General features: G+C 44.7%; 1 protein-coding gene across 4 annotated transcripts in view; it reads right to left on the bottom strand.

Annotated features, from left to right (window-relative positions):
* VGLL4 (vestigial like family member 4) overlaps positions 1–21944 on the bottom strand; it is a 176399-nt gene that overhangs the window by 38484 nt on the left and 115971 nt on the right. For all 4 annotated transcript variants that reach the window (XM_047781016.1, XM_047781006.1, XM_047780995.1 and 1 more), the window contains one exon: positions 2776–2965. In XM_047781016.1, the coding sequence (XP_047636972.1) occupies positions 2776–2965 (190 nt within the window). The remainder of the gene's footprint in view (positions 1–2775; positions 2966–21944) is intronic.

A 21944-nucleotide genomic window follows, 5' to 3' on the forward strand; every position in this document is an offset into this window, starting at 1 on the left:
TGTGCCAGCCTACACCAGAGCCACAGCAATGCCAGATCCTTAACCCACTGAGCAAGGCCAGGGATTGAACCTGTGTCCTCCTGGAAACCCCTTCTCTCTTCCCCTCCTCCCCAAATCACGTCAGATGAACGGTAGTCATACCCTGCAGCTTCCTACCCTGGCTCAATCTCCCTATCCTGCTATTGGAAAATATCTCAGTAGGATGGTTATACATCAAATGCAGACAAAGCATGCATCTTTGAGACCTCCTCCATATGAATCTGTAATTTAACACAGAAAACTCCTTGGACATCTTAAATAAAAAGAAGGGGAGACATACTATAACTCAAGTAAGAAACAGTTCATCAAATCCAACAACCCAGTTATAAGCATACTGCCACACTGAAGAAGAGGTGCAGCATCTTTTAAATCTGCTGTGAGAAAAACAAACAACGGAGGTCTTGTCGCGGCACAGGGGAAACGATCTGACTAGGAACCATGAGGTTGCAAGTTCGATCCCTGGCCTTGCTCAGTGGGTTAAGGATCTGGCATTGCTGTGAGCTGTGGTGTAGGTCACAGATGTGGCTCGAGTCTGACGTTGCTCTGGCTGTGGTGCAGGCCAGCAGCTATAGCTGTGATTTGACCCCTAGCCTGGGAACTTCCCTGTGCCCCGAGAGTACGGCCCTCAAAAGCAAAAAGAAGAAGGGCTGCTATGAAACCAGTCATCTAATATTTAAAAAACACGTGAGGAAAGAAATAAAAAAAAGAAAACACACAGAAATATCAGTAATGTTACTGATATAAGGAACTACCCCACTGCCCGCCTTTCCTCTCCGGGTCAGGGAGTTGGCCCAGAGGGTGCTGTTGGTTCTATTTTTCTACACCTGTGCATGGTGACAGCAATTGCGAGTTGCTTGTGAACTTGATAATTCTATTACTTACACTTTAAATTATTTACAGTGACATCACAGATCCGTGCATCAAGGTCATATTCGTAATCACCCAGGGAGTTACAAAATCATTTTCTAAATGCTTTGACATTTTAATAATATTAATAATGATGAAAGCTCTGCTTACAATCTGCCAGGCACTGCGCTAAGCACTTACAATCGCCTGCAAGGAATGAACCACAATCACTCCCACTGAAAGATAAGGAAGCTGGGATTTGCACCCAGATTTTCTGACAAAAACTCACACTTTCAAATAGGACATTCACCATAACCATGCTCTTATCCACTGTTGTTACCAGTATCTGAATAATGCACTTATTAATAATAAAAAGTAATGACTATCATCAATTGAGTGTTGTATTGTGCCAAACTTCTGGCATAGTTCCATGCTACGGCCCTGAAGAGTTCTATACATGAACAATTGTCATTTAACAAAGGATGTGGGGCCTGGATAAATAAAGTGATTGTCCAAGGCCACACAGCTGGTTAGTGGCAGGAATAGGACTGCAACTAAGGGATGTCTGACTGCAAACAGAGTCACCTCCTCCTTCCTTCCTTTAAAAAAAAAAAAAAAAGAGGACCAAATGTCTCTTATTTGGGTTTGGGGAAAAGGAATGGGAAAGAGATTCCTAGTAACAAAAGAATGAACTCCAAACAGTTGGGTGTCCAGGATCTAAATTACGAGCCTCGCCTTGTTTGTGAGAGGTCATTGTTTTGCAGTGCTTGTTGCTGGATTCCTGATCGTAGCAAATTCCAGGGCTCCAGACTGCAGGCTCAGCCTCTGACTAACACTACAGTGATTTATTGAGGATAAATACCTCTGTCAGTGTGTCTTATGACTGCACACAACAGTCCAAGCGGGCTGGAATGCCTGCAATGCTGAGGGCCGCTGGCGCTGTCGGCCCCCTCTCACCGCGCAGGGCCTCCGCCTCCGCCAGTTTCACGTTCCTGCCAGAAACGGCAGCATCCTAGGAAGAACTGGGGAAGCTGAGCATCCTGAATGATCACTAAACAGTAATTCACGCAGGGGGAGGGGAAAGGAGCAGGGCCTTTGACCCAGACAGACAGCTATGCATTCAGTCAGAGTGATCCCCCCTCTGCCATGAGGCCAGGACTCTGATCACACCCACTGACCAGAGAGCCTGGTTGGTGCCACTAAGTCCTGCACACACGTGAAGAAGCACCCCACACCCTCTGCGAGGTGCATGTGTGAGAAATGCAACGGAGAAGTCACAACACTGCGCATGGACTCACACTGGTTTCCAAGTACAAGCATAAGGAGGTCGCACGGAGTCGGAGGCCTTCATGTCACAAATAAGAACACTGGAGTGCAGGGCGTTAGGCGTGGGTACCTCCCACCTAAGGGCTCCTCCTCATCCCAAACACAGGAAGCCATTTCTCCCACTCTGGGAAGGTTCAAGCATACACCGTGAACACACAAGGTGAGAACACACACTTGTTCACGGGTACAACTCGAGACTCCTGAGCAAGACACTTCACAGAGACAATGGCTCAGCTGCCGGCCGCCCCCTCCAATCACCCCACTCCCAACACCAACCTGCACATCAACACACACTCAATCTACCCTCCCAACAACCAGCATGAGTGGTACAGGCGGAAACAAGTAAGGTTTTCAGAAAAACGCCCCAAGACTCCTGCAAGAAAGTTAATGCCCACAGGGAACACACGCAAGTGGTGGCACAAGCTAGCTGGGAGGAGATAAGAGGCCATTGTTTCCCCAGTTACTCAAATCGGTTTAAAAGCCTAGTAGTGGGCATCCTTGCCTTCAGAGTTAGCCCCAAGTTGCAATCGAACAGCGGCCTCGCTTCAGAGACAGGGAACTTACAGGTGGGGGGCGAAGATGCGACTCATCTTGGAAGCATGGTCGCCCTCACAGTCCAGGTCGTCGTCCCCAGGCTCCACACTGAACTTCCTCTTGCTGGGACTGATGGGCGGGGGCCCCGTGCGGTGACCGGTGAGGGCCGAGGCCACAGGGAGGGTCTGCAGCCGGGGCTCCCCCCTGAGAGCAGCTTCACCTGCAAAAAGAGAGAGACTCGTGTCACGGAGCAGGAGCGACGCACCCAGCCCGGCCCCCGGCCCCCGGCGCCATGCCAAAGAGCTCCCAGTGGAAAGTTCTGGCACTGTGACGGGCTGCCTGCCATTCTCAAAACACGGCCGGGCCCATGGTGAGCTGCCAAGCATGAGACACTGTACATAAATGTGGTTTCCCAGCACAATCCTTCTTTTCTCCCCAGCTGGTATGGAGATGTAATTGACATACGACATTGTGTAAGTTTCAGGTGAACAACATATTGCAAAACATCACCACCACCGCTTAACACCTCCATCAAGTCACAGGAGCAAATTTTTAGGGCAGAGTTTAAAATAAAAAGTTGCAATAAAGTAAAACTGCAGGGAGAGGGAGTTTTGACCATAAACCATCTCAAAAGTTAATTTAAAACATGAAAGGTCTTTTGATTTGTAGGTATTCAACTCCATACATATAAGAAAATGACCTAACAGTGGGTTCATTAAATCACTAAACTCACTTTTCTTGCTTGTTACATTTTTATTATGTTTTGGATACCCCCTTTTTTTTAAGAATGAGGAAAATTTATGGGTTAATAGTTCACATATTTGCCCCCCCAAGTTAAAAAACACATTGTTTAATGAAAAACAAACATATTTTATTCTTACACTAAAAAAGGCATGTTAAAAATATTATGATTATGATCAGCACCAAGTTTCTGTGTAGAATTTGTCAGGAACTTAACGCACAGGTGCAGTTCTCAAAACATTTTCAAAGTTAGACACGTCAGCGATCACATTTCAATCTGATTCAACATCTTGGTGTTTTTCAGTTCTGTCTGAGACAGGCTTTGGGTAAAGCGATAACTTTGTGCTGCATTATGAATTAAAATAAGCCCAGCCTTTCACAAGAACGGTTATGTACTTTCTAAAACTTATAAACAAGAGTAAGTTACTTTAATAGAAAACTTCAAGCATACCAAGTCACATTGTGGGGCGAACCTAAGTTTTTCACGAATAATAACCCTTTTGTTGTGCTGTTTGTATTGGTCTCTGAGGCCTGACCAATTTTGTTTCCACTTGGTCACAATCTGAGGGTCCTATTAGGATACAGCTGACTTTGCCTGAGGCCTGTGGTACCTAAGAAAGGAAATCTTTGTTTGCTACACTAATTTTCATATCATTACAGATGTGTGGACCGTTTCAACAGCCATTTACTTCATGCATGTATGACAAATAAGATTTTGTTAGGGAGAGGAGTGAGGGAAAAGGACCCTTCTTAACGTTTACCAGGAAAAATAAAAATTTTGCCAATTTGGTCAGCAAGATATAAATGAGCAAGTATACAGTGACCCCCTAATACACCTCCAGTCAAGGTTTCTTTTAAGGATTCTGGCCCCATGGCGAACTGGAACTTTCCTTTTTTTTTTTTTTTTTTTTTTGCTTTTTAGGGTCCCTCCCAAGGCGCATGGAAGTTCCCAGGCTAGGGGTCGAAACGGAACTATAGCTGCCAGCCTATACTACAGCCAAGGCAGGATCCAAGCCAAGTCTGCAACCTACACCACAGCTCACGGCAATGTTGGATCCTTAACCCACTGAGCGAGACCAGGGATCGAACCCAAAACCTCATGGTTCCTAGTTGGATTCGTTTCCACTGCACCACGATGGGAACTCCTGGAACTTTCCATTTTAAATAAAATACCTTTAAAAAAAAAAGAAAAAGAAAAAACCCAGCCCTATGCTGGCCTGCTACACTCAGAAATTCAGTGGATTTTGGTTGACCTCTATTTTCTATTAAGTCATTTTTTGTTCTGACAAACAAATAGCAGCACTTATATTGATACCTTGATAAACGAGGAAATTTTTTTCCCATAGTCACCCCTCTGTCCTGACCTCTCCTTCCTCACAGAAAGGGGACAGGACATTTCCAATGGGGAAGGTGGCAGCCATGCTAACCTTTGGAGGAGCCCCGATAATATACCTGGGGGGACACAGCAACTGCAAGTGAAGCCTCCAGGAGGTACAGAGCCAGCACCCCCTCCCCCCCCAGGGTTTCTCCACATCCTGGCAGGAGACTCAGGGTGAGGAGTGCTCTATGTGGACCCCTGGGCTTTGGGAGCCATATTATCAGGTGCCAGATGTGTGGCAACAGCCATTACTATGGAAAACTGCCACCCACAGCAACATCACATCCCTTCCACAAAAGGAAGAGTCACTCGTCACCTGTGCAAAATCCTTGGGGTCGGCACAGCATTCCTGCCCCACCCCCAATTTCAATCCTTGGACAAGTTCTTGGGCTTGTTGGCATTTTAAGTTCATCCAGCAGAGCTATCACTTATCTTTGGGACCAAATTGCTGAGGTCTGACCAAGAACGTCCATAGCTATCTTTTGAAAAGTAGAGATGTGTCACCTGGGGAGTAAAGGACCCATGAAAGAACCAGGTGGTCAACCTCTCTGGGGGGGAGGCGTCCTTCAGATTTTATGAGTACAGGCATGCTGTTAGCACTGGGGGTCCTTATACGCACGGACTCCTTCATGTGACAGATGAGAAAACTGTGCCTCTAAACATGGAGTGACCTACTCAGGGCCATGGGGAAGCACGTTGACTACACCAAGAACCACGCCCTCTGCCAGTCAGACTAACTCCTCCTCCTAAACCCTGTGCAAGCCCCACCCACGGGACGGTCTATCAAGTTTTAAAAAAAGCTTCTAGAGAAGTGAGGTTATGCAGGCACTTGGATTCATCAGAGTCCTATTAAGCTCCAGCTCAGCTTTTAATCAGACTGTGTACATGTGAGTGTCTATTACACGCCGAAGGCTGTGGGAAGTGCTGTCAGAAAAACAAATGATGAAATTTATACAGACCCTGACCACAAGCATGGAAGGGAAAAAAATACACACCAAAAGGAACTTATCATGGGTGTACAAAAGACTTTGTTCTTTTGTACTAATGTAATCTAAATCTCACAAGGGCTTGGTAATTGAAAAAGGAGAAAAGATCTTTGTCAAGAACAAACTGGAGGAGGGAGAGTTGGACTGTCTGGGGAACCCAGTATTTTCGGTTTCTCCAGTTGGCTTAGCTACAATTGCCTATTTCACTTTTTTAAAACTCACAATTCTAACTAAAGAAGCTCAACTTTTAAAATGTACTTGGCCTTTTAAATGAAGATAATTTTCCGCAGGTATGTGTTACAGAAGAACAACGCCTAAGGGATACAAAAAAATTACTCAATTGCTGTCTTTGGTCATGGTGGCAGTTCTAGTATAAGGATCAAAAACAGTCCTTAAGGAGTTCCTACTCTGGCTCAGCAGGTTAAGAATCCAACATAGTGTCAGTAAAGATGCAGGTTTGATCCCTGGCCTCGATCACTGGGTTAAAGATCCAGCATGGCTGTGAGCTACAGCATAGATCACAGATGCAGCTTGAATCCTGTGTTGCTGTGGCTGTGGTGTAGGCTGGCATCTGCAACTCCAATTCGACCCCAGCCCAGGAACTTCCATATGCCACAGGTGTGACCATACAAAGAAAAAAAAAAAGTCTTTAAATACTTCTCCCAATTGAAGATGAACAAGGATTTCTTCATAAGAATCAGCATATATTAATTTCAGCCAAAAAAAAAAAAAAAGCTTAACAGAGAAAGAAAAAAGAAAACCACTTAGCCTTATATGATGTGCTATATAATGATTCTGGCAAAATATTTTAAGAAAACTCTGCTTTCAAAGTCAGAATGGAAAAGCAGGTGGGGGTATCTGACCCAGGAGTCTGTAGCCTTATTACAAAATCCTGTTCTTGCCGTATTTAAAAGAGTCCAAGACTCCTTATTTCCTACATTATAAAATAGCTAACACTGAAGCTTGTCTGTAATCAACTGGCACATGTTGATAGAACTTCTTCTTTCTTTGGGAACATGACACAATGGTTCATCTTAGCCTAGATCTGATACAGAAACTAACTGGAAGACCTTCAAAACAGCACCTGTCTCTCTAGGATTGGCTTCTTCATTTGTAACATTAAGTGGTTCGATGAGCTCATCTTGACTGCCTACCTTCGGCTCTCAAAGTCTGCATTCAACATAACGTTTATCTTCCAAGAATTGCTGGTCGAGAAATACTCAACTCTGATAGGACACACTTGACATGGTGGGAGAAAGAGTACCCTTATCTGACAATTTACCTGATAACTGAGGGAGATTCAGTTAAAAATCAAGCACCCTTCTCAGTCTCAGTGTCCTGGCTTCACTGACTTATATTCCAACACAAGAAAGTGGTCCTGAGTCAGCTGAAGCCTGGGATAAATGCAATTTGGTCCACAAAACGCAGACGTGGCTTTTATAGAGCTGGTTGGTGGAGGCCAAGGCCCTCAACATGGAAAAGAGGCAATGGATCCGGCTTCAGAGAGATGAGTGGATCCTACGATAAAGCAGAGGTCAGCACTGGAATGCAGGTCACCTCCCCGCCACAACACCTCCTCACTGACTCTGTAGGCCAAATGCCAGGCCAGGATTTGCGACTGCATTTAAGACTGTGGCATGACTCAGGAGAAATTAATCAAAATAATGGCATTTATTATCGTTCTATGGAGATTAGTCAGACAACACAAGGCTGAAATGACCATGTCTGTGTTTATGGGACAAGGAAAGGGACCATGATACTAAGGGGTATCTTGCTATAACTTTTGAGGATTACTCACAAAAATTCCTCTGCCTTGCCCAGGAGAGAGTTTTCTGCCACAATTTAAATCTTTGCCGAGTCCAAGATTTTATGTTCTACTCTTCTCCCCAGCCCTTCATTGTGTCTGAACCTAAATCAAAGAAAGAAAACCACAGCTTGGTCCCCCAAGTCAGCCACTCGGCTATGGGATACATCTCCTGTCTGACCACAGCCCACAGCAACCAGGCTGACATCACCCTGCTGGCTGGGGAGCACCTGATAAAACAAATGCACACTAACATTTCACAACCCATCTCGCATCTCACATGCTCATGACGTGCAGAGCAGCAGCCCCAGCGGCTGGGGCTTATTCATTTTCTTTCAAAGAATACCTCATTGTCTCAGGGACTAGCAGCTGGGGAGTCTAGAGGGAAGTCAACCTCCTTCACACAGTTCAACTTGTGGCTATCCCCATTCCCACTCTGCTCAACTTTTTTCTTTAAAAAGGAGGGCTGTTAGACAACATGATGAACCCCCGGCAAGCCAGCAGAGATAAAAGATGTGACGCAGTGTCTGCCAGCAGTACCAGGATGACATGCGACTCCACGACTCTGTAATGAGCCCCCTTTCCCATCCCCCCTCGGGGTGCAACACAAAGTACCTTTCCCACTATCACTTGAGACTCATGGCTCTAAACTTGCAGAGCCCAAGCGTATGTTTGGAGCTGAACCTCAGCCAAAGGTCACACTTGTCCAGTCAATCAGGGGTGAGAGTGGGGTCTATGCTAGACCTCTGACTGAGCTTGGCTGGAGCAGCACTCGTCTTTTCTTTAGAGCAACAGTGAGACTGTTGAGAAAAAGAGAGGAAGAAAAAGAAAAAAAACCACAACCTGTATGACTGCTAATAATAATTAAGGCTAACAACATCAGAGTAAAACATGGAGAGTTGAAAATACACCATTTTAATTAGAATTTCAACTACTCCAAACAATCCATGGACATTCACTTTGTCGAGCCTTCTTGTTCCTTGTATTAGTCTATTTTACCTTAAAAGCATTTAAAAATATGAGAAGTTATTCTGGGTTTTCCTGACTATAATCCTGTAAGGAAAGTGGGGAGGAATAACTCCCATCCTACAGCCAAGGAAATTAATGTTTCAGGATGGGTGAATAGCTCAAGTCACAAAGCTGATTAAGAGAAGGGCTGGAAGAAGAAAGCTGGCATTTAGATTTCCCAATTTTCAAAACCTTTCTAGCTGTGCAGGAGTGCTTCACAAGTTAAAGGAAAAGAAGTGGGAGGAAGACAACTGAAGGCAGGAAATGGGAGAAAGAGTCAAAAGGAATGAAGGGATAAAGGGTGAGGGCAGGAAGGGAGTCTTATGAGCTGAACTGTATCCCCCAAATTCCTATGTTTCAGTTTTAACCCAAATACTCAGAATGTGACTGTATGTGAGATAGGGTCAAATGGGTGGGCCCCAATACAATAAGAGGAGTGTTCTTTTTTTTTTTTTCTTTTTATGTTTGCACTCATGGCATATGGAAGTTCCCAAACTAGGAGTTGAATTGTAGCTGCAGCTGCTTGTCTACACCACAGCCACAGCAATGCCAGATCCAGGCCACATCTGCAACCTATGCCACAGCTTGCAGCAAGGCTGGACCCTTAACCCACTGAGCAAGGCCAGGGATCAAACCCACATCCCCATGGATACTAGTCAGGTCTTAATCTGCTGGGCCACAACAGGAACTCCCAAGACCAGTGTTTTTATAAGAGATTAGGATACGGACACAGACACACACAGACACACACAAACACACACAGAGGAAAGACCATGTGAACATGAAGACGGATATCTACAGGCCAAGGGGAGGCATCTCAGGAGAAAACAACCCTGATGGCACCTTGATCTCGAAGTCCAGCCTCCAGAACCATGAGAGAGTGGATGTCTGCTGTGTAGGCCCCCCAGCCTGGGGTACTCTGTTCCAGCAGCCCAAGCTAACTAACAAGCAAGGAAGGAGAGGATGGAAGAGTCAAGGACACGGCTGAAACATGGGTCTTATGCAAAGAATAAAGTGCTTCACTTTGGGACCAAATCGCTTCCACCACTTGGTCTATCCTGAGTAACCTAACCTAGTGGGATGAGCTGAGGTGGAAGCAATCTAACATCTGGAAGCCATGTCTGGATTAGAGCACATCTGCTCCCAGGAGGGGAGCAGAGCAATGGGCTGGCACAGAAAGCAAGTGAACTTCCTGACTCAGTACCAGGAAAAGTGTAGAGACTCAAGTTGTGCCTCAGCACAAGGACGAGAGACCAGGGATCTCTCTGAAAAGCACTGATAAATGGGAAGGTCTCAGAGACAGATGAGGGTCTCACCCAGATTGCACCCAGACAGTGCCAATGCTGCCAGTGTAAACAATCCCTAATGGTTTTAAACATCTGTAATTCTCTGAGGGCAAGAGGAAATGGGGTAAAAAAGTAATCCCAAAGAAATGGTAAGATGTCTACAATTCCCAATTTCCTTTCTATAGACACACATTAAGATAGTTTAGTAAACTAAAGAGAAAGGTTAATCTGATATTGAAAAGCACTAACAATATTTTAAAGTAAATTAAAAATTGTTATATTCAGAGTTCCCATTGTGGCTCAGTGGTTAATGAATCCGACTAGGAACCATAAGGTTGCGGGTTTGATCCCTGGCCTTGCTCAGTGGGTTATGGAACCGGTGTTGCCATGAGCTGTGGTGTAGGTTGCAGACGCAGCTTGGATCCCGCATTGCTATGGCTCTGGCGTAGGCCGGCAGCTACAGCTCCGATTAGACCCCTAGCCTGGGAACCTCCATATGCCGCAGGAAGCAGCCCTAGAAAAGGCAAAAAGACAAAAAAATAAAATAAAAAAAATTTAAAAAGTTATATTCACATCCATATGTTGCTATTCATTAAATTATCAAGTTCTATATCATTTAAAATAACTGTGTCGTGCTATGGGTCAAAAAAAAAAAAAGTCTATGCAATCTCACCCTATTGAATTCACTTTATAACTAAACTGTTTCTTCACAGATTATGTAGTACTAACCTGGGTGAAATGATCACAAAGTAAGAAGACTCAAAGTAATTTACTAAACATATCATCTATGGATATATAGCATCTCATCTTAAAGAAAAATTTAGGTACCTAATGGCAACATAATTAAATTGAAGATGCACAAATCTCAGTGTTAGGTTGTGTTGTGGATTCATAAGTCATAATTGGGGTTCATAAAGATTGAACACCTCTTTGCATCCTTGGTTTCCTGAAGCAGACCTAGGAAGCACATCAGCTTCTGTTCTAGGTCTTCTAAAGCCACAGCCTGCAGCTCTGATCAGAGCTTCAGGGGGTACAGAGTAAATCAGGGAATCTGAGTCTCAAAGAACAAGCCCTGCTTTTACTGTACTGTGTCTGCCTGGATATTGGGACATGGGTACAATGAGTCACACATCCTTACATGTCCGTCTGAGGCCCCAGCACTGACACGTGATCGTGAACTCCAAGGAGATAAGAGCATTTTAAGAACCTTGGATGTCAAGGGCAGAGAACCCTCCTTAATGGAAAAGACTTTCTAAGCCTGCCAGAAATTCTTTGCTGTGTTTACACACAAATCTACTTTTGCAACATGTTACTGTTAATAAGAAAGAGTAGAATTATGAAAGCAAAGTGTTTGCAGATGGTATTGGAATCAGGCGCTTTGCTGGAGGCTCAACTTTCTTTCTAGTAGAGTTTATAAATGCTTAGAAGGACTTGCTGAATGAGGCAAAGCAACGAGCCTGCACTAACTTCTTCAGTAGGAATGCCACCTCCTAGGGGATCCAGCAGCCATGAAGTAGAGGAATTAAGCAGGTGGGGAGTGCAGGAGATGGTCTCACCTCTTCAAAATATAAGTGGGTAAAAATAGCCAAAGAAACGCTCTCTTCCAGTCCTTTGGCATGAAGTAGGTTAAATATCTGAGGTAACAGGCTAGCATCTGCATTTTCTACACATTCTTTCATTGACAGGATACTGACTAGGCCAGGGGCCCTGAAAGCACTGAACCTTAGAATCAGTCACTGACCGTTGGAGGAGGGAAAAAAGAGAGTATTTGGGGAGCGGAAGGAGAGATTAGAAAATTAAACCTTCCCTCCTTTGACTTCCCCTAACACTGAATCTCTGGAGTGGACATCTCACAACTGGCTCCTTTCCGTAATTCTGGCATGTGGGCAGAGTGTGGCCCTGTAACTTATTTCCATGTCTTGACCACACCAGCCTGGAGCAGAGGAACGTGGTGGGCTTTGGAATCAGTGGTGTGATCCTCATCTCTCTCGAGCCTCTACTGCTTCAGCTACCTGGAGGGATTTGTGTGATTATCAGGGAAAACTCACAGGGAAGTCCCAGCCCTCAATAGGCCATTTATTACTACACTATCTGTTGAGTTCCATCCTTTGACAAACTCCCATTTAGAGGATGAGACAATGGGGACAAAGGACCATCTCCGCTGTTACTCCCACGGTTCACGAGAGGCGAGCACACATACAGTTTCCACCAGCAAATCAAAGATGGGACACAGGGCCAAGGAGCACGGGTCAGTGAGCCTTACATAACTGCTCCACAGGGAACAGCCGGTGATCTTGGGGCAGCTCCCTGACTTTCTGGGACTGTTTCCACCTGTGTGAAAGTGACCATGTGAATCCTCGCAGAGGCCCTGATCTAGTTCAAGGATCAAAGGGTGCGGGGTCAACTAGCACTCCTCCCCCATGCAGACTCTCCATTCCTTGGCTTCTTTCCAACACATTTCTCCCCAGGAGAAGGCCTTCAGAATTCCTCTGGACCCATTCGGTCATCTCCACTTTCAAAACCCAACCCAAAGGCAGCCGCCGCCTCCGCCCCTGCCCCAGGAGTGCCCTTTTTGATGCTGGTAGGTTGAGACCAAGGACAGAGCCTGCCCTTCTCCAGCTCCAAAACTACCAGAGTTCTCTTGAGGCACAGCAGGCGAAGGACCCAGCATTGTTGTTGCTGTGGTGCAGGTTTGATCCCCAAGGGCACGGCCATAGACACACAAAACCAACAACTACAGATTTTTGAGCAAAAACCATGATGTTTGCTACTGCCCATCGAGAGAGAAAGGCAATCTTGTTCTTTGCAGAATATCCTAGTCCAGACCCTAAGGAATAAGATGAGGCTCCCAGGAAATGATTCCAAATTCATATACAGAGTGGCATAGGGATGCCTGAAGGCCATGGACGGGCCAGACTCCCCCAAACACAAAATCTATCAGCTCCAAACCCCTGATGGAGTGAAAGCTGGCAGGGAGCTGGGACACGACAAACATCCATCCCAAGCCCAGTATCTCAGAGGGCCAGGCCTTTCTGCTGCCCCACAGAGAGGCAGAAACTCACTGCACTGTTACCTTTCACTGCTCAACAGGCTGGTATCAGACACCACAGAGTGAATTCTCCAAGGAGTAAAATAGGACACAAAGTTCAAAGAGTCCACAACACCAAGAGGGAAACAGCATTGAGAACTCAGGCATGTACATAATTCAAGCACCTCATCACTGTGAAGACTGGCCAAACCAGCAATTTAAAGCGAGATTGTGTAATCTTTATCACTGAAAGAGCCAAGTATCCAAGTACATAATTTTGCCTTTTCCAACTTTTCATTTCAAAAACAACATAAATCTACCGAAAAGTTGAATGAAAAGTGAACATCCCATCACTTTGATTCGTTTTGTCTACTTATTCACATATATACACTTTTTTTTTAACTAAAATTGCTATAACTTTTAAGGTAACTTGCAAACATAATTTTACACCCCAAATACTTCAAGTGTCTCCTACAAGGGAAGACACTCCTCTTCAGAGTCACCATATCCTCATCACACCCAAGAGAGGTAAAGCTGATATACCATTATTATCTAATATCCAATACAGATTCAAATTCCCCAAATGAACTATATATTTCCTTTTTCCTTTTAGGCTCACATGTGCCACATATGGAAGTTCCTGGACTAGAGGTGGAACTGGAGCTGCAACTGCAACCTACACTATAGCTCGTGCCTACACCAGATCCTTAACCCACTGTGCCAGGCCAGGGATGGAACCCGCATCCTCAGGGACACTATGTCAGGTTCTTAACCCACTAAGCCACAATGGGAACTCCACTATATCTTTTATTTGGGGGGGTAGTGTTGGCAAGGGCAGGAGGCGGGGGCAGGATCCAGGAACCAATCAAGAATCACACAATGGGTCCTAAAAGAACTTCTGTTTTTCTTCCTCTTTCATGACACTGATGCATTTAAATGATCTAGATGAATTAACTGTCCTATAACTTTTGGTGATCTGATCATTTCATCATGATTAGATCCAAGGTGAACATTTTTGGCAAGAAAGTGAGAGTGGTGAGGCACAGATCAAATGGGATCGAAGGCATAGCATCAGAGGCACCTGAGGCCACTTTGTCCTATTGCTGGTGACACTAAGCTCGCCTGAGGTAATGCCCACAGAATTTCTCTATCATAAGAAACTAACCTTCTCCCTTCCAGAGTAAAAATACAGTAGTGAGCATCTTGTCACACTCACTCAATCTCTTGCTCATTTATTGAGCATCTTTCATTTGCTCTATAAGAGACTGGAGAGTTAGGGTAGATAAAACAGGGCATCCCCTGATTACAAATCAGCACACATCTGATATAGGACAGAGCATTTTTACATCAAAGACAGTGAAAGAAAAAGATAAGGAAACACCCAACATGATCAGGGACTGGCCTGTATGTTTCCTGGAACACATATAGCAGGCACTCAAAAAACACCTGCTGCGTTAGGGACTTGTATAGGTCAGGCACATAAAAGCTATTGGTACTAAGTTCATCCTTCCAATTATCCCTTCTCACATCACTTCATGCCTTGGAAGAGAGTCCTTCACACGAGATTGGGTGCGTTCAGGGTGGTATGGCCGTAGGCGGGAAGAGAGTCCTTCAACATGGTCGTCCAGCCTCCCACCATCAAGAGTTTTAAGCCCCTGATTGAGATTGTTGAAACCAAGTCTGCAAGTTCTCAACCTAGTGGTTGAGACCTCCACGGCCCATTCCTCCAGCCGTACCCCTCTCCTTCCCATCTTCGCTATTCCCCATGCTGTTCACTCAGGCTGGGATTTTGCACTTCCATCTTCCCACCACCTGGCACATCCAGGGGGCAAACCCTGGTGCATCATCCTTTGCTCTGAGAGCAACCACACAACCACACAAGCTCTCTTCCTGAGACGGTCCTTGTCCCAACCTGACTGTTAATAGAAATGTGCATCCCTGCTGGATCCCCCTGGAAATCAACCTTATTTTAAAGGCAGATTGCTAATTGTTGAATCTAGGCCTACCTAAAGAAAGTGTGGGATTCAGAAATGGCAGAAGAAAAGCAGGGACGTGGTTCATTCAAAAGCATTTTGGTGCCCGATATGTCTGCAGCACTATGCTTGGCCCTAAGGAAAACCCAAAGATGGCTGAGATCTGGTATCTACCTTGAGAAGCTGCAGTGCTAATAGGAGTAGTAGGTCACTGAGATAAGTAATTATAAGGGAGAATGTAAATGCCAAAGCAGAAGAGTTGTTCTTTACACATAAAATTGTCCCTCCTTCCAAATAAATAAATAATTTTTTAAAAGATGCTCTTTAGGTTCCCTCCTTCATTGTTGGTGGGAATGCAAATTGGTACAACCACTATGGAAAACAGTATGGAGCTACCTCAGAAAACTAAATACAGAACTACCATATGACCCAGCAATCCCACTCCTGGGCATATACCAGAAAAAGCTTTCATTGAAAACTATACATGAACCTCTATGTTCACTGCAGCACTATGCACAATAGCCAAGACATGGAAACAACCTAAATGTCCATCGACAGATGAATGGATTAAGAAGATGTGGTACATGTGCACAATGGAATACTATGCAGCCACAAAGAACAAAATAATGCTATTTGCAGCAACATGGATGGAACTAGAGACTCTTATACTAAGTGAAGTAAGTCAGAAAGGGAAAAACAAATACCATATGATATATCATATCTGGAATCTAATATATGGCACAAATGAACCTGTCTACAGAAAAGAAACAAACTCATGGACTTGGAGAACAGACGTGTGGTTGCCGAGGGGGAGGGGGAGGGGGAGGGAATGAGATGGACTGGGAGTTCGGGGTTAGTAGATTCAAACTATTGCATCTGGAGTGGATAAGCAATGAGATCGTGCTGTATAGCACGGGGAACTACATTTAGTCACTTGTGATGGAACATGATGGAGGATAATGTGAAAAAAAAGAACATATATACATGTGTATGTGTGTATATGACTGGTCACTTTGCTATGCAGCAAAAATTGACAGAACATTGTAAATCAACTATAATAAAAAAAATTAAAATCTTGAAAAAAAACCCCACAAAAATAAATAAAAAGATGCTCTTTAAATGGGTGAATTATACGGTATATGAATCATACTTCAATAAAGCTGTGGCACACCAAAAAAAAAAAAAATCACTGAGGACCCCAAAGAACTTCTCACATAGGTTTGATACCTGTCAATGGTTACCATGCTAGGGATTAAAACGGAGAACGTTTTCAAATATCTAAAGATTAATTTAAAGATAAAAATAAACTCATTACATGGGCGGGACTAGCTATGGACATTTTATATGAGGAAGACATCACTCCTAGCTCTAATAATCTAATCAGGGCTGGAATCTGAAAATCAGGCAGGATTTGAACACTTGGAAATGGTGGGGAAGTGCAGGGCAGATGGGAAGAGCTATACGAGCAAGGGCAAGCAGCAAGGACGGCGTTGTGTGGGCATGAGATCCATCTCACTAGAACAAAGGGCCCATTTCAGAATTTAGGCCAGACGGACTGATGTGTCTGATAATAAGAGACTGTGAGCCCAGGCAACGAGTTCAGAGCTGATGGTGGACAAGAGGCGGAGCCACTGTGATGCTGACACCACTGGAGAGGAACGCAGAGAAGGGGTCTGATGACGAGCTGGGATGGGAGATGTTCAGATGGGCAGACCTGGCCCAGAGGACAGGGCAGGGATGCACGTGGGGGTGGGAGGGGACCAATGTTCACACCCGTGAGTGGGAGAAGAGGTCGGTCAAAGAGACACCTTAAGGGACAATGAGAGAAGTGGACAAGTGTTTCAGCTTGTGCTTTCACCCGACCCTTTCAAAACAGGCCACTCTCATCTTCCGCCTAATCACTCCCTCAGTACTTCCGCTGTTCTTCTCTGTAAACTGAGAGACTATGAATTCAAAGAGGCAGAAAGCTACACTTTTTTTCCGGTTTACCAATATATAAGAAGGAAAACAAAGATTGAATTAGCAGTATATTGGGAGTTTGGGGTTGGGAGATGCAAACTATTCCATTTAGAATGGTTAAACAATGAGGTCCTGTAGTACAGCACACGGAACTATATCCAATCTCTTATGATAGAACATGATAAGAGACAATATGAGAAAAAGAATATATATATATACACACACACATATACATATATACACACACACAACTGGTCCCTTTGCTGTACAGTAGAAATTGACAGAACATTGTAAATCAACCGTACTTTAATAAAAAAAAAAATTTTTTTTAAAGAATTAGCAGGAGTTCCCGTCATGGCTCAGCAAAAATGAATCTGACTAGTATCCATGAGGACACAGGTTCGATCCCTGGACTCACTCAGTGGTTTAAGGATCCAGCATTGCCATGAGCTGTGGTGTAGGTCACAGATGCAGCTCAGATCTGACGCTGCTGTGGCTGTGGTGTAGGCTGGCAGCTACAGCTCCACCTTGACCCCCTGGCCTGGGAACCTCCATATGCTGCGGGTGTGGCCCTAAAAAGACAAAATGAAAAAGAAAAAAGAATTAACAGTATAACTCCGTATGTTAAATTCCACAGTTTGGTACTAACAAAGTTTAATTAACCTTCTACATCCATATTTTCATTACCTTCCCTGGACCCTTTTAACATTCTAAGATGATATTTATCACTGGAGAAAAAAAACTTACACCAAATTTTCTGTAAAGTAAAGCAATACATTGAAGTTTCCCTGCAGCACAGTGGGTTAAGTATCATTGTTGTCACTGCAATGGCTTGGGTCACTGCTGTGGTGCAGGTGACCTGGGAACTTCTACAAGCCTTGGGTACTGTCAAAAAAAATTTTAATAACCATCAAAAAAGGTAAAATAATATAGATATCTATTGTTTTAGTGGCAGTGGTTGTGCTATGAACTTCCACTTATTCAGGATTAATCAACACTTATTCAAGGGGTAATTTTCTAGGTAACACCTGAGTTGTGAAGAACAGCAAACACCTCAAATAATAATATTTTATATTATTTATATTTATAAAAGTTGAGAACAGTGATTTAAAACACACTCAAATGAAACTTACCCTATGTTAAAATAAACCAATACTAAAAAATTATAACATGCCATCATTTATTAAATTGATGTCCAAGCTAATACATAGTTACGCTGTTTTTTTGGCTTTTTTTTTCATAGTGTACAACATATTTTGAGGTCCTTTTACAATTTTTTTTTTTTTGTCTTTTTGCCTTTTCCAGGGCCGCTTCCCGCGGCATATGGAGGTTCCCAGGCTAGGGGTCGAATCCGAGCTGTAGTCACCGGCCTATGCCAGAGCCACAGCAATGCGGGATCTGAGCTGCGTCTGCAACCTACACCATAGCTCACGGCAAGGTCGGATCCTTAACCCACTGAGCAAGGCCAGGGATTGAACCGGCAACCTCATGATTCCTAGTCAGATTCATTAACTACTGCACCATGACGGGAACTCCTACAAATTTTATTTCAATAATTATAGTTTGCATAAGCTATTATTAAAAGCTGTTTGCATCCTCCAACATAAAAGTAAGAGACTACTGAAAGTGAAGTCTGAAGTACACTGATCAGATTGAGACAGCACTAAAACTTTCATTGGAGACTTACCGGTAAGGCAAACAGCTAATTTCATATAGACATATGAATATTTAATATCAAACATAATTTTATTTCATTAAGAAAAATGCACAGCCATAGTGTGCAGCCTAACCAAAGACTATGGGACTCTGTGAGTTGCCTTTTAAAGGGACAATGGCAGGTCTGTCACTCAGATTTCTGAAGTAATTGGAAGTCTTTAAGATTTCCTTATAACATCTTATAAGATCCTTGTAAAAATTATATCCAACCAAGGAGAACTTTTTGTATCCTCCCCAAGTTCCAAGAAAAGAGGCTGTTAGGTAATAAACAAAAAAGTCCTAAAAGTTAATCTGAAAACAAACACACCACGAGCATGCTGAATTTAATGTGTTTCCAAAACCTGAACCCCCCCACATGCTGCTGAGTGGACTGGGGAGGGTGGGGGTGGGGTTCCCCCACATGAAACAACCCTCAAATGTCAGGGGAGGGGGTGCTGCCAACATCTTCCTTCTAGTTCTAGCTCTCCACCCCACCCCCATCTGTCCTTTGAAGTTTACATTATCCAGAGAGCAAATTTTATCAATGAGAGGCCAAGGAGGGCTGGCTCCCTCTGGCATATTGACTTAAGATAGCAAGGTCAAACAACCACTGTGCTCATAAAAGCTGGGGCCTCTGGGGCCAACTTCAGGACTCTCCTCACCTCCAAGTGACTCATTAGGGAACCAAAGAAAGAGGAAAATGGAGCTGATCAAAGGCTGGGCTGTCCTTAAGTGAAAATGAAGGAAGATGAAAGGCTTGCCCTCCACTTCAAAGGTGCAGCTGAACTCAGGTGCACAAACGGCAAGAGGTAGGCAGCCTGCAAGGGACTGGGTGGCCTTTGGAGGGCCCCAGGGAGCAGGTCACACAAGGTATAAAGGCAAACTCGGATGTTTTCGTCTTCCGGGGGCAGGGGAGGGGCGTACGTAGCCCCCGAGTATCAAGCGGGGTACATCAGGTCTACACTTGCAAAAATGAAAATGAACAAGGTAAGGAGGTTCAAGGACAGGGGAAGGAGGTAGCACCTCTGAAACAGGGTGCAATTATATTTAAACAATTTTCCCTTATGCCCTGGGGTGTGTCCTGAAACAAATCTTCCTTCTGAGTGGTCTTGGGCGTAGCAGGAAGTCTCCTTCCCCCAGGAGGCTCAGTGCATCGAGACAGAACAGCCCCCAGACTTGCTTAGGTTCCTGGGTGGGAGCAGAGTCGGTCCAGGGTCAGGATGGGGCTGCGGACAAAAAGCAGAGAAACTCGGCCCCTTTATGATTCCAAAACCGTGCCCTCGTCTTACCCCATCTGCTCCCTCAGCCCACACCCAGCACCTGGGCAGGCAACAAAGATCTTGTGTTCTAAGGAGCCCTAAGGTCACTGGGTCAAATCCCTTTCCTCAGCCTCCCCAGAATGACTATTGAAAAGAGATGAGGAGTTCCTGTCGTGGCGCAGTGGTTAACGAATCCGACTAGGAACCATGAGGTTTCAGGTTCGATCCCTGCCCTTGCTCAGTGGGTTAATGATCTGGCGTTGCCGTGAGCTGTGGTGTAGGTTGCAGACGCGGCTCAGATCCCGCGTTGCTGTGGCTCTGGCGTAGGCCAGTGGCTGCAGCTCCGATTCGACCCCTAGCCTGGGAACCTCCATATGCTGCGGGAGCGGCCCAAAGAAATAGCAAAAAAAGACAAAAAAAAAAAAAGAAAAGAGGTGAATGTGAACCCTGCACCCACCCTCTTCATCGAAGAGAACAACCTTATCTGTGCAGCTGTGGCCACGCTGCAGGCTTTTCAGGGACTGTACAGGATTCCCTCCTGTGATTTGCTGTTAGTAAAGGCTGTGTGTGCTGGTGCTGAGGAAGCAGGGGAGGGGGCCAACCCCTCTGCCTGAAATGAATAATCAGGATGATAGATAACATTTAGGAGCATTTACTTGGGGCCAAGAGGTTTTCCAAAAGCTTTATGTACATGAATTTCATGTCCTCTTCCTAATTACCCATACAGTAGGCACCATGACTACTAGTCTTAATCTACAGGGAAGAAAAATGGAAGCAAAACGTGGCTTAGCAACTTGACCAAGGTCACAGGCCTTTGGAGAGGCTTAATGGTGCTGGGTCTTGAAGGATGAGCAGGAGTTTGCCAGTAGGTACAGAGTGGTGGGAAACAGCAATGGCAGCCCTGAGCCCGAGGGGTGTACACGGCATGGTGAAAGCACAGCAAGGGGACAAGGCAGAGGAGAGAAAGCCCCACGGACAGTGGTGTTTGGGGGCATCTTGCGCTTTGGCTGACCCAAGGCTCGAGCACCTCTAAGGCTCCCTCAAAGTGATCACCAGGGGATCAGGCAGTCAAGTCCATGAGCCCTCCCTCTGCGCACTTCCAATGCGACTACCCCCATGGCAGCTGTCCTGCAGGGAAGTTCTGGAGTAGCCTCTGCCACGGGGCCACGCCAAAGAATCTGGACTTCACTCTGCAGGCCGAGGGGAGCGAACGGCCGGGGCTCAAGCTGGAAAGCAACACACCCGGACATGTGGCTACCTGTGCATGTGACTGCTCCGCAGAACCCCATCCCTCTTCTCCACACTCCCAGGATCCAAACACTCAACCCCAACACACACCAAGTATTTTCTGTAAAGATGACCTGAATTTACTGCATGCACAACGCCCATCATAAAGAAAGCATGACGCTAGGCTGTCAGGTCCTTCAGCAGAGCCGATCGTGTTCAGCACAGAAGGTCCCATAACCCAAGACACAAGTCCTAGCACTCAGACCTCCGCTGAATGGACCACCTTACACCGTAGACCATGATCAAGCTAACTAATACTTTATAAAATATTTTCAAGTGAGCAAAGGCTCACGTGAAACATACAACTTTGCTCAGAATCAAAGGAATGGAGTAATAGTAATAAACAATGTTCTCCACTTCAAATCTCCAAGTTTCACAAAAGCTTTATTGAGATATAATTCATATAAATTATGTGAATTCACCCTTTTAAAGTGCCCAATTTGAACGTAAATTGGTACAGCCACTATGGAAAACAGTATGAAGGTTCCTCAAAACAAAAACCAAACAAACAAACATAAAAAAACAGAGCCACCATATGATCCAGCAATCTCACTCTCGGGCATATATCTGGACAAAACTATAATTTGAAAAGATGCATGTACCCCAATGTTCACAAAAACACTATTTACAATAGCCAAGACATGGAAGTAACCTAAATGTCCATCAACAGAGAAATGGACAAATAAGATGTGGTATATATATACAATGGAAGATTACTCAGCCATAAAAAAGAATGAAATAATGCCATTTGCAGCAACATGGGTGGACCTAGAAATTCTCATACTAAGCAAAGTA

Source organism: Phacochoerus africanus, chromosome 1 (assembly GCF_016906955.1).
Source record: "Phacochoerus africanus isolate WHEZ1 chromosome 1, ROS_Pafr_v1, whole genome shotgun sequence".
Taxonomy (NCBI): domain Eukaryota; kingdom Metazoa; phylum Chordata; class Mammalia; order Artiodactyla; family Suidae; genus Phacochoerus; species Phacochoerus africanus.